The 18,205-nt window shown below is 44.9% G+C and overlaps 1 protein-coding gene across 1 annotated transcript; it reads left to right on the top strand.

Moving 5' to 3' along the window:
* Positions 1-17,026: 17,026 nt before the first annotated feature.
* LOC139229040 (probable G-protein coupled receptor 139) lies at positions 17,027-17,959 on the top strand. The gene has a single exon (XM_070860702.1). It carries the CDS (start codon positions 17,027-17,029, stop codon positions 17,957-17,959), a length of 933 nt encoding a protein of 310 aa, XP_070716803.1.
* Positions 17,960-18,205: the final 246 nt, after the last annotated feature.

Raw genomic sequence — 18,205 nt, 5'->3', positions numbered from 1 at the left:
AAAAATGCACCAGTACTTGTTTGGCCTCAAGTTCGAGCTTGAAACTGACCACAAGCCGCTCATATCGCTGTTCTCTGACAGCAAAGGGATTAATACCAATGCCTTTGTCCGCATCCAAAGATGTGCACACACGCTGTCAGCATACAACTGTAATCCGCCACAGACCGGGCCCAGACAACTGCGCAGATGCTCTCAGTCGGCTACCATTGCCCACCACCAGGGTGGAAATGGCACAGCCAGCGGACTTGCTCATGGTTATGGAAGCATTTGAGAACGTGAAGTCCCCTGTTACGGCCCGTCAGATCAGGACCTGGACCAGCCAGGATCCTTTACTGTCCTTGGTAAAAAAAAACTGTGTCCTCCATGGGAGTTGGTCCAGTGTCCCAGTGGAAATGCAGGAAGTAATTAAGCCGTTCCACAGACGCAAAGACGAGTTGTCCCTGCAGGCGGACTAACTTTTGTGGGGCAATCGCATGGTCTTGCCCAAGAAAGGCAGGGACACATTTATGTGCGAACTGCATAACACCCACCCAGGCATCGTAATGATGTAAGCCATAGCCAGATCTCACGTGTGGTGACCTGGCATCGACTCAGATTCTAGAGTCCTACGTGCGCCAGTGCAACACTTGATCTCAGTTGAGCAATGCACCCAGAAAGGCATGGCTAACTTTGTGGTCGTGGCCATCCAAACCATGGTCGAGGATCCATGTGGACTATGCGGGCCCATTCATAGGCAAAATGTTTTTGGTTGTCGTGGACGCTTAATCAAAATGGATTGAATGTGCAATCGTGTCTGTAAGCACATCCACGGCTACCATTGAAAGCCTACGAGCCATGTTTGCCACGCACGGCTTGCCTGATGTCCTTGTCAGCGACAATGGGCCGTGCTTCACCAGTGCTGAATTCAAGGAATTCATGACCTGCAACGGGATAAAATATGTCACATCTGCCCCGTTCAAGCCCGCATCCAATGGCCAGGCAGAACAGGCAGTTCAGACCATCAAGCAAAGCTGGAAAAGTGTGTCGGAAGGCTCCCTGCAGACCCGGCTGTCCCGAGTGCTGCTCAGTTAGCGCACCAGACCCCAGTCACTCACCGGGGTTCCCCCAGTGGAGCTGCTCATGAAAAGGGCACTCAAAACAAGGCTCTCCATGATCACATGGAGGGCAAGCGGCATCAACAAAGTGTGTATCATGACCACGTAAATTTGTCACACGATATTGAGATCAATGATCCTTGTTTGTGCTCAATTATGGACATGGTCCCAAATGGCTCGCTGGCACGGTCACAGCCAAAGAGGGGAGTAGGGTGTTTCAGGTCAAACTGACCAATGGACAAACGCATAGAAAACATTTGGACCAAATCAAACTGCGGCTCACCAACAGCTACGAACAACCCGAAGAGGACACCACCAACTTTGACCCTCCAACACACACACAAGTGGCAAATGACATCATCATTGATCACAAAACCGAACTCACCATCCCCAGTAGCCCGGCAAGGCCGGCTGTCCAACAGCCCAGTGAAGAACTGACCAACCCATCTAAACCAGCATTTGTACCGAGACAATCGACAAGGGAGTGCAAAGCCCCAGATTGTCTCACCTTGTAAATAAGTGTACTATTGACTTACATAGAAACATAGAAACTAGGTGCAGGAGTAGGCAATTCAGCCATTCGAGCTTGCACCACCATTCAATAAGATCATGGTTGATCGTTCCCTCAGTACCCCTTTCCTGCTTTCTCTCCATAACCCTTGATCACTTTAGCCTTAAGGGCCACATCTAACTTCCTCTTGAATTTTTCCAATGAACTGGCATCAACAACTTTCTGCGGTAGGGAATTCCACAGGTTAACAACTCTCTGAATGAAGAAGTGTCTCCTCATCTCACTCCTAAATGGCCTACCCCTTATCCTTAGACTGTGTCCCCTAGTTCTGGATTTCCCCAACATCAGGAACATTCTTCCCGCATCTAACCTGTCCAGTCCTGTCAGAATCTTATAGATTTCTATGAGATCCCCTCTCATCCTCCTAACTCCAGTGTATAAAGGCCCAGTTGATCCAGTCTCTCCTCATATGTCAGTCCCACCATCCCGGGAATCAGTCTGGTGAACCTTCGCTGCACTCCCTCAATAGCAAGAACGTCCTTCCTCAGATTAGGAGACCAAACTGAAAACAATATTTCAGGTGAGCCTCACCAAGGCCCTGTACAGCTACAGTAAGACCTCCCTGCTCCTATATTCAAATCCCCAAGCTATGAAGGCCAACATACCATTTGCCTTCTTCACCGCCTGCTGTACCTGCATGCCAACTTTCAATGACTGATGAACCATGACACCCAGGTCTCGTTGCATCTCCACTTTTCCTAATCTGCCACCATTCAGATAATATTCTGCCTTCATGTTTTTGCCCCCAAAGTGGATAACCTCACATTTATCCACATTATACTGCATATGCCATGCATGTGCCCATTCACCTAACCTGTCCAAGTCACCCTGCAGCCTCTTCGCATCCTCCTCACAGCTCACACCGCCACCCAGTTTAGTGTCATCTGCAAACTTGGAGATATTACACTCAATTCCTTCATCCAAATCATTAATGTATATTGTAAAGAGCTGGGGTGCCAGCACTAAGCCCTGCGGCACTCCACTAGTCACTGTCTGCCATTCTGAAAAGGACCCGTTTGTCCCGAATCTCTGCTTCCGGTCTGCCAACCAGTTCTCTATCCACGTCAGTACATTACCCCCAATACCATGTGCTTTGATTTTGCACACCAATCTCTTGTGTGGGACCTTTCAAAAGCCTTTTAAAAGTCCAAATACACCACATCCACTGGTTCTCCCTTGTCCACTCTACATTACATTGTCAAAAAATTACATAAGATTTGTCAAGCATGATTTCCCATTCATAAATCCATGCTGACTTGGACTGATCCTGTCACTGATTTCCAAATGCGCTGCTAATTCATCTTTAATAATTGATTCCAACATTTTTCCCACTGCTGATGTCAGGCTAACCGGTCTATAATTACCCGTTTGCTCTCTCCCTCCTTTTTAAAAAAAGTGGTATTACATTAGCTACCCTCCAGTCCAGAGGAACTGATCCAGAGTCGATAGCTGTTGGAAAATGATCACCAATGCATCCACTATTTCTGTGCCCACTTCCTTAAGTACTCTGAATGCAGACTATTAGGCCCTGGGGATTTATCGGCCTTTAGTCGCATCAATTTTCCAAACACAATTTCCTGCCTAAAAAGGATATGCTTCAGTTCCTCCTTCTCACCAGACCTTCGGTCCCCGAGTACTTCCGGAAGGTTATTTGTGTCTTCCTTCGTGAAGGCAGAATGAAAGTATTTGTTCAACTGCTCCGCCATTTCTTTGATCCCCATTACAGATTCACCTGATTCTGACTGCAAGTGACCTACGTTTGACTTCACTAATCTTTTTCTCTTCGCATATCTATAGAAGCTTTTGCAGTCAGTTTTTATATTCCCCAGAAGCTTCCTCTCGTACTCTATTTTCCCCCTCCTAATTAAACCCTTTGTCCTCCTCTGCTGAATTCTAAATTTCTCCCAGGCCTCAGGTTTGCTGTTTTTTTTTTGGCCAACTTATATGCCTCTTCCTTGGATTTAACACTGTCCTTAATTTCCCTTGTTAACCACGGTTGAGCTACCTTCCCCATTTTATTTTTACTCCAGACATGGATATACAATTGTTGAAGTTCATCCATGTGATCATTAAATGTTTGCCATTGCCTATCCACCAGCAACCATTTAAGTATCATTTGCCAGTCTATTCTAGCCAATTCACACCTCATACCATCGAAGTTACCTTTCCTTAAGTTCAGGACCCTAGTCTCTGAATTAACTGTGTCACTCTCCATCTTAATGAAGAATTCTACCATATTATGGTCACTCTTCCCCAGGGGGCCTCGCACAACAATATTGTTAATTAGTCCTTTCTCATTACACATCACCCAGTCTAGAATGGCCAGCCCTCTAGTTGGTTCCTCGACATATTGGTCTAGAAAGCCATCCCTAATACACTCCTGGAAATCCTCCTCCACCGTATTGTTACCAGTTTGGTTAGCCCAATCTATATGTAGATTAAAGTCGCCCATGATAACTGCTGTACCTTTATTGCACGGATCCCTAATTTCTTGTTTGATGCTGTCCCCAACCTCACTACTACTGTTTGGTGGTCTATACACAACTCCCACTAACATTTTTTGCCCTTTGATATTCTGCAGCTCCACCCATACAGATTCCACATCATCCAAGCTAATGTCCTCACTTACTATTGCGTTAATTTCCTCTTTAACCAGCAACGCTACCCCACCTCTCCTTTTCCTTTATGTCTATCCTTCCTGAATGTTGAATACCCCTGGATGTTGAGTTCCCAGCCTTGGTCACTATGGAGCCATGTCTCCGTGATGTCAATTATATCATATTCATTTATTGCTGCCTGTGCAGTTAATTCATCCATCTTATTACGAATATTCCTCCAATTGAGGCACAGAGCTTTCAGGCTTGACTTTTTTTGAACACATTTTGTCCTTTTGGAATTTGGCTGTAATGTGGCCCTTTTTGATTTTTGCCTTGGGTTTCTCTGCCCTCCAATTTTAGTTTTCTTCTTTCCATCTTTTGCTTCTGCCCCCATTCTACTACCCTCAGTCTCCCTGCATAGTTTCCCATCCCCCTGCCACATTAGTTTAACCCCTCGCCAACAGCACTAGCAAACACTCCCCCGAGGACATTGGTTCCGGTCTTGCCCAGGTGCAGACCGTCCGGTTTGTACTGGTCCCACCTCCCCCAGAACCAGTTCCAATGTCCCAGGAATTTGAATTCTTCCCTTCTGCACCACTCCTCAAGCCACGTATTCATCTGAGCTATCCTGCGATTCCTACTCTGACTAGCATGTGGCACTGGTAGCAATCCTGAGATTACTACTTTTGAGGTCCTACTTTTTAACTTAGCTCCTAGCTCCCTAAATTCGTCTTGTTGGACCTCATCCCGTTTTTTCCCAATATCGTTGGTACCTACATGCACCACAACAACTGGCTGTTCACCTTCCTGCTCCAAAATGTCCTGCAACCGCTCCGTGACATCCTTGACCTTTGCACCAGGGAGTCAACATACCATTCTGGAGTCTCGATTGCGGCCACAGAAACGTCTATCTATTCCCCTTACAATATAATCCCCTACCACTATAGCTCTCCCACTCTTTTTTCCTGCCCTCCTGTGCAGCAGAGCCACCCATGGTGCCATGGACTTGGCTGTTGCTGCCCTGCCCTGTTGAGTCATTCCCCCCAAACAATACCCAAAGCGGTGTATCTGTTTTGGAGGGGGATGACCGCAGGGGACCTCTGCACTACCTTCCTTCCACTGCTCTTCCTGTTGGTCATCCATTCCCTTTCTGTCTGTGTAACCTTTACCTGCGGTCTGACCAACTGACTAAACATGCTATTCATGAAATCCTGAGCATCGTGGAAGCTCCAGAGTGAATCCACCCGCAGCTCCAGTGCCACAATGCGGTCTGTCAGAAGCTGCAGCAAGATGCACTTCCTGCACATGTAGTCATCAGGGACACTGGAAGCGTCCCTGAGTTCCCACATAGCACAGGAGGAGCATAACACTTGTCCAAGCTCTCCTGCCATGACTTAGAAACATAGAAACATAGAAAATAGGTGCAGGAGTAGGCCATTCGGCCCTTCTAGCCTGCACCACCATTCAATGAGTTCATGGCTGAACATTCAACTTCAGTACCCCATTCCTGCTTTCTCGCCATACCCCTTGATCCCCCTAGTAGTAAGGAACTCATCTAACTCCTTTTTGAATATATTTAGTGAATTGGCCTCAACAACTTTCTGTGGTAGAGAATTCCACAGGTTCACCACTCTCTGGGTGAAGAAGTTCCTCCGCATCTGGGTCCTAAATGGCTTACCCCTTATCCTTAGACTGTGACCTCTGGTTCTGGACTTCCCCAACATTGGGAACATTCTTCCTGCATCTAACCTGTCTAACCCCGTCAGAATTTTAAATGTTTCTATGAGGTCCCCTCTCATTCTTCTGAACTCCAGTGAATACAAGCCCAGTTGATCCAGTCTTTCTTGATAGGTCAGTCCCGCCATCCCGGGAATCAGTCTGGTGAACCTTCGCTGCACTCCCTCAATAGCAAGAATGTCCTTCGTCAGGTTAGGAGACCAAAACTGTACACAATACTCCAGGTGTGGCCTCACCAATACCCTGTACAACTGTAGCAACACCTCCCTGCCCCTGTACTCAAATCCCCTTGCTATGAAGGCCAACATGCCATTTGTTTTCTTAACCGCCTGCTGCACCTGCATGCCAACCTTCAATGACTGATGTACCACGACACCCAGGTCTCTTTGCACCTCCCCTTTTCCTAATCTGTCACCATTCAGATAATAGTCTGTCTCTCTGCTTTTACCACCAAAGTGGATAACCTCACATTTATCCACATTATACTTCATCTGCCATGCATTTGCCCACTCACCTAACCTATCCAAGTCGCTCTGCAGCCTCACAGCATCCTCCTCGCAGCTCACACTGCCACCCAACTTAGTGTCATCCGCAAATTTGGAGATACTACATTTAATCCCCTCATCTAAATCATTAATGTACAGTGTAAACAGCTGGGGCCCCAGCACAGAACCTTGCGGTACCCCACTAGTCACTGCCTGCCATTCTGAAAAGTACCCATTTACTCCTACTCTTTGCTTCCTGTCTGACAACCAGTTCTCAATCCATGTCAGCACACTACCCCCAATCCCATGTGCTCTAACTTTGCACATCAATCTCTTGTGTGGGACCTTGTCGAACGCCTTCTGAAAGTCCAAATATACCACATCAACTGGTTCTCCCTTGTCCACTCTACTGGAAACATCCTCAAAAAATTCCAGAAGATTTGTCAAGCATGATTTCCCTTTCACAAATCCATGCTGACTTGGACCTATCATGTCACCGCTTTCCAAATGCACTGCTATGACATCCTTAATAATTGATTCCATCATTTTACCCACTACCGATGTCAGGCTGACCGGTCTATAATTCACTGTTTTCTCTCTCCCTCCTTTTTTAAAAAGTGGGGTTACATTGGCTACCCTCCACTCCATAGGAAATGATCCAGAGTCAATGGAATGTTGGAAAATGACTGTCAATGCATCCACTATTTCCAAGGCCATCTCCTTAAATACTCTGGGATGCAGTCCATCAGGCCCTGGGGATTTATCAGCCTTCAATCCCATCAATTTCCCCAACACAATTTCCCGGCTAATAAGGATTTCCCTCAGTTCCTCCTCCTTACTAGACCCCCCGACCCCTTTTATAACCGGAAGGTTGTTTGTGTCCTCCTTTGTGAATAACGAACCAAAGTACTTGTTCAATTGGTCTGCCATTTCTTTGTTCCCCGTTATGACTTCCCCTGATTCTGACTGCAGGGGACCTACGTTTGTCTTTACTAACCTTTTTCTCTTTACATATCTATAGAAAGTTTTGCAATCCGTCTTAATGTTCCCTGCAAGCTTCTTCTCATACTCCATTTTCCCTGCCCTAATCAAACCCTTTGTCCTCCTCTGCTGAGTTCTAAATTTCTCCCAGTCCCCAGGTTCGCTGCTATTTCTGGCCAATTTGTATGCCACTTCCTTGGCTTTAATACTATCCCTGATTTCCCTTGATAGCCACGGTTGAGCCACCTTCCCTTTTTTATTTTTATGCCAGACAGGAATGTACAATTGTTGTAGTTCATCCATGCGTCTGCCATTGCCCATCCACAGTCAACCCCTTAAGTATCATTCGTCAATCCATCCCAGCCAATTCACGCCTCATACCTTCAAAGTTAGCCTTCTTTAAGTTCTGGACCATGGTCTCTGAATTAACTGTTTCATTCTCCATCCTAATGCAGAATTCCACCATATTATGGTCACTCTTCCCCAAGGGGCCTCGCACAACGAGATTGCTAATTAATCCTCTCTCATTACATAACACCCAGTCTAAGATGGCCTCCCCCCTAGTTGGTTCCTCGACATATTGGTCTAAAAAACCATCCCTTATACACTCCAGGAAATCCTCCTCCACCGTATTGCTTCCAGTTTGGTTAGCCCAATCTATGTGCATATTAAAGTCACCCATTATAACTGCTGCACCTTTATTGCATGCACCCCTAATTTCCTGTTTGATGCCCTCCCGAACATCACTACTACTGTTTGGAGGTCTGTACACAACTCCCACTAACGTTTTTTGCCCTTTGGTGTTCTGTAGCTCTACCCATATAGATTCCACATCATCCAAGCTAGATTAACACTTAGATTAACTTAATTTGGCAACAACAATGATAAAGTTTACCTACTGATAAGGAAAAGAAAAACTACTCACCAATCACCACGGGGAAGTGACGTTATGTATTTAACCCTTTGTAACTTGCATTACACCTGACTATCAGAGGGCCCATCTGTTGGAGTCCCAAGGGATCCTAGCATCCCTTGGGAGCACAGTATATAAGCAGGCCACCCATGTGGTCCCTGGACTCTGGAATCTTATTAAAGGAGCTAAGATCACACTTGCTCATTACACACAGTACTCAGTCTCACCCTTTCTTATGAGTGTAACAGATAAGACATGCGATGAGCTGACTGAACTAATTCGTGACCAACTAAAACTAAGAGAGCATTCTCATGGCCAGGCACAGATTTTACACTCACCGCAGACCTGAGGGCCAGGAGATTGCAAAATATACTGCCGACCTCAGGAGGCTTGCGGCACTGTGTGATTTTCGCACGAACCTCAACGAAGAATTACGAGACACCTTCTTTATAGGAATTGGCCACGAGGGCCTCCTTCACAAGCTATTATCTGCTGACACCACAGTCAACCTGCAGAAGGCCATCAGCATCAGTCAGGAGTTCATGACCTCGACCTGAAGCACCAAGCAAATTATTCATCCTGTCGACTCAAACCCGGCAAGTACTGTACACAGAATGGTACCTTTCCCAGGCAAGACTGTAGAACGTGGCTCTGTCCATGGCAGAGAGCACAGATATCAGTGTCTCGAACTAGAGGTCATTGTCTCAGGATAAGGGGTCGGCCATTTGGGACTGAGATGAGGAGGAATTTCTTCACTCAGAGGGTTGTGAATCTTTGGAATTCTCTGTCTCAGAGGACTGTGGATGCTGAGTCTCTGAATACATTCAAGGCTGAGATAGATTTTTGGAGTCGAGGGGAATCAAGGGATGTGGGGAGCGGGCGGGAAAGTGGAGTTGAGGTCGAAGATCAGCCATGATCTTATTGAATGGCAGAACAGACTTGAGGGGCCTACTTCTGTCTCTACTTCTTATAATTTTACGTTGCCTGTATCCTAATTCTCATCACGTCTCACACACACAAAACCTGTCCTTGCTGATTTACACTGGCTCCCAGTCCAACCCATCAAATTTATAATTCTCATAGTTTCTTTAATAACCTTCATGGCCTCACCCCCCCCTCCCTCCCCCGATATCTCCCCAACCCACCTCCCCCAATTAACCCCCCATCCCAATTCCTCCAATCAATTTGTAGTGATCCTACTCTAACATTACCAGTGGTGACACAATTCTAACATTACTGGTGATGACACAATTCTAACATTACCGGTGGTGACCCTACTCTAACATTACTGGTGGTGACACAATTCTAACATTACCGGTGGTGACCCTACTCTAACATTACTGGTGGTGACACAATTCTAACATTACCGGTGGTGACCCTACTCTAAAATTACTGGTGGTGACCCTACTCTAACATTAATAAGAACATCAGAAATAGGAACAGGAGTAGGCAATTTGACCCCTTGAGCCTGCTGCACCATTTAATAAGATCACGGCTAATCTGATCATGGACTCAGCTCCACTTCCCTTACCGCTCAAAAATCTGTCTTTCTCCGCCTGAAATATATTCGATAACACAGCCTCCACAACTCTCAGGCGCTGAGAATTCCACAGATTTACAAACCTCTGAACAAAAAAATTCTTCCTCATCTCAGTTTTAAATGGGCGGCCCCTTATTCTGAGGTTATGGGCTGGACTTTCCATTATTTATGCATCGATACCACCCACATAATGGCCGTTTTTAACGCTGAGATGAGATATACCACCCAGATATCGCCCATTTAGCAACAAAATGGTGACACAATTCTAACATTACTGGTGATGACCCTACTCTGACATTACTGGTGGTGACCCTACTCTAACATTACCGGTGGTAACCCTACTCTAAAATTACAGTTGCAGGAAGCAGCAAACAGGCCCTGAAACTGCAAGACCCTGTCAGCTACAGCTGAGTGGGGATGGCACCTTTAAATATCGCTGCTGGAGCCAGCTTTCTGCAGCTAGATGCCGCTCTCCCTATCATTGTTTCGCAATGTGAGGACAGTCGCAGTGGAGAAAAATCTAGAATGCTGAAGAGAAAAGAAAAGGAAGCAATGCATGAAAGTGATTGTGGTGAGGATAACCAGATGATGTCAGGAAGGGACAGAGCTTACCAAAAGAGTTCACAAACAAATAGGGTCCAGGTAAGAAATAATAGTAATGACAAATAGGGCTATAGTACAAAATAATGTTAAGATGTCTAATAATGTTAAAAAGACTAATCTGAATGCATGAAGCATCTGTAATAATGTAGATGAATTAACAGCGCAATTAGATGTAAACGGATACGATATAGTTGCAATTACGGAGACATGGTTGCAGGGTGACCAGGGTTGGGAACTGAATATCCAAGGATATTCAATATTTAGGAAGGACAGGCAAAAAGGAAGAGGGGGTGGTGTGCCATTGTTAGTAAAGGATGAAATCAGAGCAATAGCGAGAAAAGATATTGGCTCAGAAAATCAAGATGTAGAATCAGTCTGGGTGGAGCTAAGGAGCACCAAGAGGCAGAAAACATTGGTGGGAGTTGTCTATAGGCCTCCAATCAGTTGCGGTAATGCAGGAGACGGCATCAAACAGGAAATTAGAGCTGCATGTAGCATGGGTACTACAGTGCTCGTTGGTGACTTTAATCTACATCTCGACTGGCCAAACCAAATTAGTAATAATACTGTGGAAGATGAATTCCTGGAGTGTGCACGAGATGGTTTTTTAGACCAGTATGTTGAGGAGCCTAGTAGGGAACAGGCTATCCCAGATTTGATGTTGCGTAATGAGAAGGGATTAATTAACAGTCTTGTTGGGCGGGGTCCTTTCGGGAAGAGTGACCATAACATGATTGAATTCTTTATTAAGATGCATAGTGAAGCAGTCCAATCCAAAACTAGGGTCCTAAATCTAAACAAAGGATACTATGAAGGTATGAAGAATGAATTGGCTATGATAGATTGGGAAGATTCATAAGAAGGCATGACGGTGGTTAGGCAATGGCTAATATTTAAGGAACGAATTCATGAATTGCAACAGTTATACATTCCTTTCTGGCGTAGAAACACAAAAGGAAAAGTGGCCCAACCATGGCTAACAAAAGAAATTAAGGATAGTATTACATCCAAAGAGTCATAAAAAGTTGCCAGAAAAAGTAGCAAGCCTGAGGATAAGGAGCAGTTTAGAATTCAGCAAAAAAGGACCAAGAGATTAATTAAAGAGGGGGAAAATAGAGTCGGAGAGTAAACTTGCAAGGAATGTAAAGAATGACTACTAAAGTTTCTATAAGTACGTAAAAAGAAAAAGACAAATGTAGGTCTGTTACAGACAGAAACGGGATAATTTATAATGGGGAACAAGGAAATGGCAGAACAATTAAACTTTGGTTCTGTCTTCACGGAAGAGGACACGAATAATGTCATAGAAATGTTAGGGAACCAAGAGCCTAGTGAGCAAGAGGAATTAAAGGAAATGATTATTAGTAAGAAAATAGTGCTGGAGAAACTAAAGGGACTGAAGGCAGAGAAATCCCCAGGGCCTGATGATCTGCATCAGACAGTACTAAAAGAGGTAGCCATGGAAATAGTTCCAGCAGATTGGATGGTGGCAAATGTAACCCCACTATTTAAAAAAGGAGGGAGAGAGAAAACGGGGAAATACAGACCGGTTAGCCTGACATCAGTAGTAGGGAAATGCTGAAGTCTATTATAAAGGATGTGATAAATGCACTCTTAGATAATATCAACGGGATTAGACAAAGGCAACATGGATTTATAAAAGGAAAATCACGTTTGACAAAACTACTGGAGTTTTTTGAAGATGTAACTGATAGAATAGATAAGGGAGAACCAGTGGATGTAGTGTATTTGGATTTTCAGAAGGCCTTTGATAAAATCCCACCTAAAAAGTTAGTGTGCAAAATTAAAGCACACAGGATTGGGGGTAATGTACTGGCATGGATTGAAAATTGGTTAACTGACAGGAAACAGAGATTAGGAATAAACGGGTCTTTTTCGGGGTGGCGGGCAGTGACTAGTGGGGTACCACAGGGATCAGTGTTTGGGCCCCAGCTATTCACAATATATATAAATGATTTGGTTGAGGGAACCAAATGTAATTTTTCCAAGTTTGCTGACGACACAAAACTAGGTGGGATTGTGAGTTGTGAGGAGGATGCAAAGACACTGCAGGCGATTTAGATCGGTTGAGTGAGTGGGCAAACACATGGAAGATGCAATACAACGTGGATACATGCACTTTGGTAGGAAAAACATAAAGACAAAGTATTATTTAACTGGTGATAGCTTGGGAAGTGTCGATGTACAGAGGGACCTGGGTGTCCTTATACACAGTCATTGACAGCAAACATGCAGGTGCAGCAAGCAGTTAGGAAGGCAAATGGTATGTTGGCCTTCATTGCAAGAGGATTTGAGTACAGGAGCAAGGATGTCTTACTACAGGTATACAGGGCCCTGGGGAGACCACACCTGGAGTATTGTGTGCAGTTTTGGTCTCCTTACCTAAGAAAGTATATACTTGCCATAGAGGGAGTGCAGCGAAGTTTCACCAGACTGATTCCTGGGATGGCAGGACTGTCGTATGAGGAGAGATTGCGTCGACTAGGCCTGTATTCACTTGAGTTTAGAAGAATGAGAGGGGATCTCATTGAAACGTATAAAATCCTGATGGGGTTGGACAGACTGGATGCGGGGAGGATGTTTCCCCTGGAAGTCTATAGCAAGGGGTCACAGTCTCAGGATACGGGGTAGAAATTTAGGACCAAGATGAGGAGAAATTTTTTCACTCAAAGTCGTGAACCTGTGGAATTCTCTACCACAGAAGGCTGTGGAGGCCAAGTCACTGAATATACTTAAGAAGGAGATAGATGGATTTCTTGACACAAAAGGCATCAAGGGGTATGGGGAGAAAGCGGGAAAATAGTGTTGAGATAGAGGATCAGCCATGACCGTATTGAATGGCGGTGCAGACAGGAAGGGCCGAAAGGCCTACTACTGATCCTATTTTATATGTTTCATTTCTTCTCTCCCTCTCCTTATCGTTGTTCTGCGATGCCATTAAAGTAAGCGGCTCAACCCAATGTAGGAAAGCGGGCACCCGGTGAGCGTTGCACACTCACTGACATCACCATTTCCCATCCCTGGCGATCGAGGTTACTGGCAGCACTACCAGCACCACCGATACAGCGATGGAACCGGCATAAGCTGTCATTACAGCTGTCAACCACATTTTAGCGCCTTCTCCTGGCACTAACATCTGGCGCAAGCCACACAGATTTCTCCCCAAAAGAGTTTACAAACAGACTTTGCTCCTGTTTACACAGCCAATCATCCTGGGAACAGGATAATTAGAAAGACTTTCATTTATATAGCATCTTTCATGACCACTGGATGTCTCAAAGTGCTTTGCAACCAATGAAGTACATTTGGAGTGTAGCCAATGTTGTAATGTAGGAAACACAGCAGCCAATTTGCACACAGCAATCTCCCACACACAGCAATGTGACAATGAGCAGACAATGTGTTTTAGTGATGTTGATCAGTAATGAGTAATTGTCCTGGTTTTCTGTCCCTTCCAGCGAACCTGCTGTCAGTGGTGATCCTGTGGCAAGGGCAGTGCGGTCTCTCCAGCGTGGTCAGTTGCTACATGGTGGCACTGGCACTCGGTGATCTCATGGTGCTGCTCTTCAATGTGATTATGGATTGCATCTTCAGATACCATTTCCAAACTTCATTCCTCAACCTCACTCACACTTGCCGTGTCATTGCTTACATGAGTTATGTCAGCCGACTAGGGAACAGGCTATCCTCGATTTGGTATTGCTTAATGAGAAGGGATTAATTAACAGTCTTGTTGAGCAGGGTCCTTTAGGGAAGAGTGACCATAACATGATTGAATTCTTTATTAAGATGCATAGTGAAGTAGTCCAATCCAAAACTAGAGTCCTAAATCTAAACAAAGGATACTATGAAGGTATGAGGAATGAATTGGCTATGATAGATTGGGAAGATTCATTAAAAAGCACGACGGTGGTTAGGCAATGGCTAATATTTAAGGAACAAATTCATGAATTGCAACAGTTATACGTTCCTTTCTGGTGTAAAAACACAAAAGGAAAAGTGGCCCAACCATGGCTAACAAAAGAAATTAAGGATAGTATTACACCCAAAGAGTCATAAAAAGTTGCCAGAAAAAGTAGCAAGCCTGTGGATTGGGAGCAGTTTCGAATTCAGCAAAAAAGGACCAAGAGATTGATTAAGAGGGGAAAAATAGAGTAAGAGAGTAAACTTGCAAGGAACGTAAAAAAACGACTACTAAAGTTTCTATAAGTACGTAAAAAGAAAAATTAGTGAAGACAAATGTAGGTCTGTTACAGACAGAAACAGGAGAATTTATAATGGGGAACAAAGAAATGGCAGAACAATTAAACTTTGGTTCTGTCTTCACGCAAGAGAACACGAATAATGTCACAGAAATGTTAGGGGACCAAGAGCCTAGTGAGCAAGAGGAATTAAAGGAAATGATTATTAGTAAGAAAATAGTGCTGGGAGAAACTAAAGGGACTGAAGGCAGAGAAATCCCCAGGGCCTGATGATCTGCATCAGACAGTACTAAAAGATATAGCCATGGAAATAGTTCCAGCAGATTGGATGGTGGCAAATGTAACCCCACTATTTAAAAAAGGAGGGAGAGAGAAAACGGGGAACTACAGACCGGTTAGCCTGACATCAGTAGTAGGGACAATGCTGAAGTTTATTATAAAGGATGTGATAACGGCACTCTTAGATAATATCAATGGGATTAGACAAAGGCAACATGGATTTATAAAAGGAAAATCATGTTTGACAAACCTACTGGAGTATTTTGAGGATGTAACTGATAGAATAGATAAGGAAGAACCAGTGGATGTAGTATATTTGGATTTTCAGAAGGCTTTTGATAAAGTCCCACCGAAGAAGTTAGTGTGCAAAATTAAAGCACACAGGATTGGGAGTAATGTAGTGGCATGGATTGAAAATTGGTTAACTGACAGGAAACAGAGATTAGGAATAAACAGGTCTTTTTCCGGGTCGTGGGCAGTGACTAGTGGGGTACCACAGGGATCAATGTTTGGGCCCCAGCTATTCACAATATATATTAATGATTTGGATGAGGGAATCACATGTAATATTTCCAAGTTTGCCAACGACACAAAACTAGGTGGGATTGTGAGTTGTGAGGAGGATGCAAAGACACTGCAGGCGATTTAGATAGGTTGAGTGAGTGGGCAAACACATGGCAGATGTAGTACAACGTGGATACATGCACTTTGGTGGGAAAAACATAAAGACAAAGTATTATTTAACAGGTGATAGCTTGGGAAGTGTCGATGTACAGAGGGAACTGGGTGTCCTTGTACACAGTCATTGAAAGCAAACATGCAGGTGCAGCAAGCAGTTAGGAAAACAACTGGTATGTTGGCCTTCATTGCAAGAGGATTTGAGTACAGGAGCAAGGATGTCTTACTACATGTATACAGGGCTCTGGGGAGACCACACCTGGAGTATTGTGTGCAGTTTTGGTCTCCTTACCGAAGAAAGGATACACTTGCCATAGAGGGAGTGCAGCAAAGATTCACCAGACTGATTCTTGGGATGGCAGGACTGTCGTATGAGGAGAGATTGGGTCGACGAGGTCTGTAGTCACTAGAGTTTAGAAGAATGAGAAGGGATCTCATTGAAACATGTAAAATTCTGACGGGGTTGGACAGACGATGCGGCGAGGATGTTTCCCCTGGAATCCTCGAGCAAGGTGTCACACAGTCTCAGGATACGGGGTAGGAACCTTAGGACTAAGATAAGGAGAAATGTTTTCACTCAGAAAGTCGTGAACCTGTGGAATTCTCTAGCACAGAAGGATGTGGAGGCCAAGTCACTGAATATACTTAAGGAGGTAGATGGATTTCTAGACACAAAAGGCATCAAGGGGTATGGGGAGAAAGCAGGAAAATAGTGTTGAGATAGAGGATCAGCCATGACCGTATTGAATGGCGGTGCAGACTCGAAGGGCCGAAAGGCCTACTACTGGTCCTATTTTATATGTTTTATTGTTTCTCTCCCTCTCCCTATCGTTGTTCTGCGATGCCATTAAAGTAAGCAGCTAAACCCAATGTAGGAAAGCGGGCACCCAGTGAGCGTTGCACACTCACTGACATCACCATCTCCCATCCCTGGCGATCGAGGTTACCGGCACCACCGATACAGCGATGGAACCGGCATAAGCTGTCGTTACAGCTGTCAACCACATTTTAGCACCTTCTCCTGGCTCTAACATCTGGCGCAAGCCACACAAATTTCTCCCCGAAAGAGTTTACAAATGGACTTTGCTCCTGTTTACACAGCCGATCATCCTGGGAACAGGATAATTGGAAAGACTTTCATTTATATAGCACCTTTCATGACCACTGGATGTCTCAAAGCGCTTTACAACCAATGAAGTACATTTGGAGTGTAGTCAATGTTGTAATGTAGGAAACGCAGCAGCCAATTTGCACACAGCAAGCTCCCACAAACAGCAATGTGACAATGAGCAGACAATGTGTTTTAGTGATGTTGTTGATCAGTAATGAGTAATTGTCCTGGATTTCTGTCCCTTCCAGCGAACCTGCTGTCAGTGGTGATCCTGTGGCGAGGGCAGTGCGGTCTCTCCAGCGTGGTCAGTCGCTACATGGTGGCAATGGCACTCGGTGATCTCATGGTGCTGCTCTTCAATGCGATTATTCATTGCATCTTCAAATACCATTTCCAAACTTCATTCCTCAACCTCACTCACACTTGCCGTGTCATTGCTTACATGTATTATGTCAGCCTCCGACTCTCGGGCTGGTTCACCGTATCATTCACCTTTGACCGATTTGTAGCCATTTGTTGCCAGAAACTGAAGGTGAAATATTGCACCAAAAGAACGGCACCTATGGTTATAACGGTAGTGTCTGTACTGGGCTTTCTCAAATGTATCCCGGTTTATTGTGAGTATGAGCCCTATTACATGGTTGACAATGTAGGGTGGGGATGTCGGACAGTCTCGGGATTTGCCTGGTTACCGGGCTGGAGAGTGTTCCAGTGGATTCTCTCACTTTCTTCCTCAGTAGTTTCACTGCCTTTGATTCTGCTCTTCAATTGCCTCACTGTCAGACACATCATGGTGGCCAGCCGAGCTCGCAGGGCTCTGAAGGGACACAGCAGGGGTCAGAGCAACTGTGACCCCGAGCTGGAGAACCGAAGGAACTCCATCATTTTACTCTTCGCTATCTCGGGGAGTTACATTGTGCTGACAGTGCCAATGGCCATAATCAACATCTGTGTGCGAGTCACCAAGATGGATGTTTTCAAAAATCAACCCTCCCTTTACTTTGCCATTATAGTCACAACCCTGTTTCAGAATCTGAGCTTTTGCATCAACACGTACCTTCATGTCCTGACCCAGAGGCGATTCCGAGCGCGAATGAAGAATATAATGAGATATCCATTCACTGCAGTTATTAAATTATTTGAATAATGAAAACGACTGACTGCGTGTCAGATGTGCAATCTGTGTGGTTTTGTTCGATGTTGTCACAGTATTTGTTCGGATGAAACAGCGTCACACATTGTCACCTCACGATATGTAGTTCTTCCCCAATCTCTGTCGATAAGAACCTAAAAAATAGGAACAGGAGTCGGCCAGCAGGCCCCTCGAGCCTGCTGCGCCATTCAATACGATCATGGCTGATCTGATCATGGACTCAGCTCCACTTCCCTGCCT

Source organism: Pristiophorus japonicus, chromosome 18 (assembly GCF_044704955.1).
Source record: "Pristiophorus japonicus isolate sPriJap1 chromosome 18, sPriJap1.hap1, whole genome shotgun sequence".
Classification (NCBI taxonomy): domain Eukaryota; kingdom Metazoa; phylum Chordata; class Chondrichthyes; family Pristiophoridae; genus Pristiophorus; species Pristiophorus japonicus.
Note: the sequence above shows the minus strand (reverse complement) of the source record. Positions and strands in the feature narration are given on the sequence as shown.

Bases quoted from the DNA above. Each gene is read 5' to 3' on its own strand.
- LOC139229040 (XM_070860702.1), top strand. From the start codon at position 17,027: ATGAGTAATTGTCCTGGATTTCTGTCCCTTCCAGCGAACCTGCTGTCA.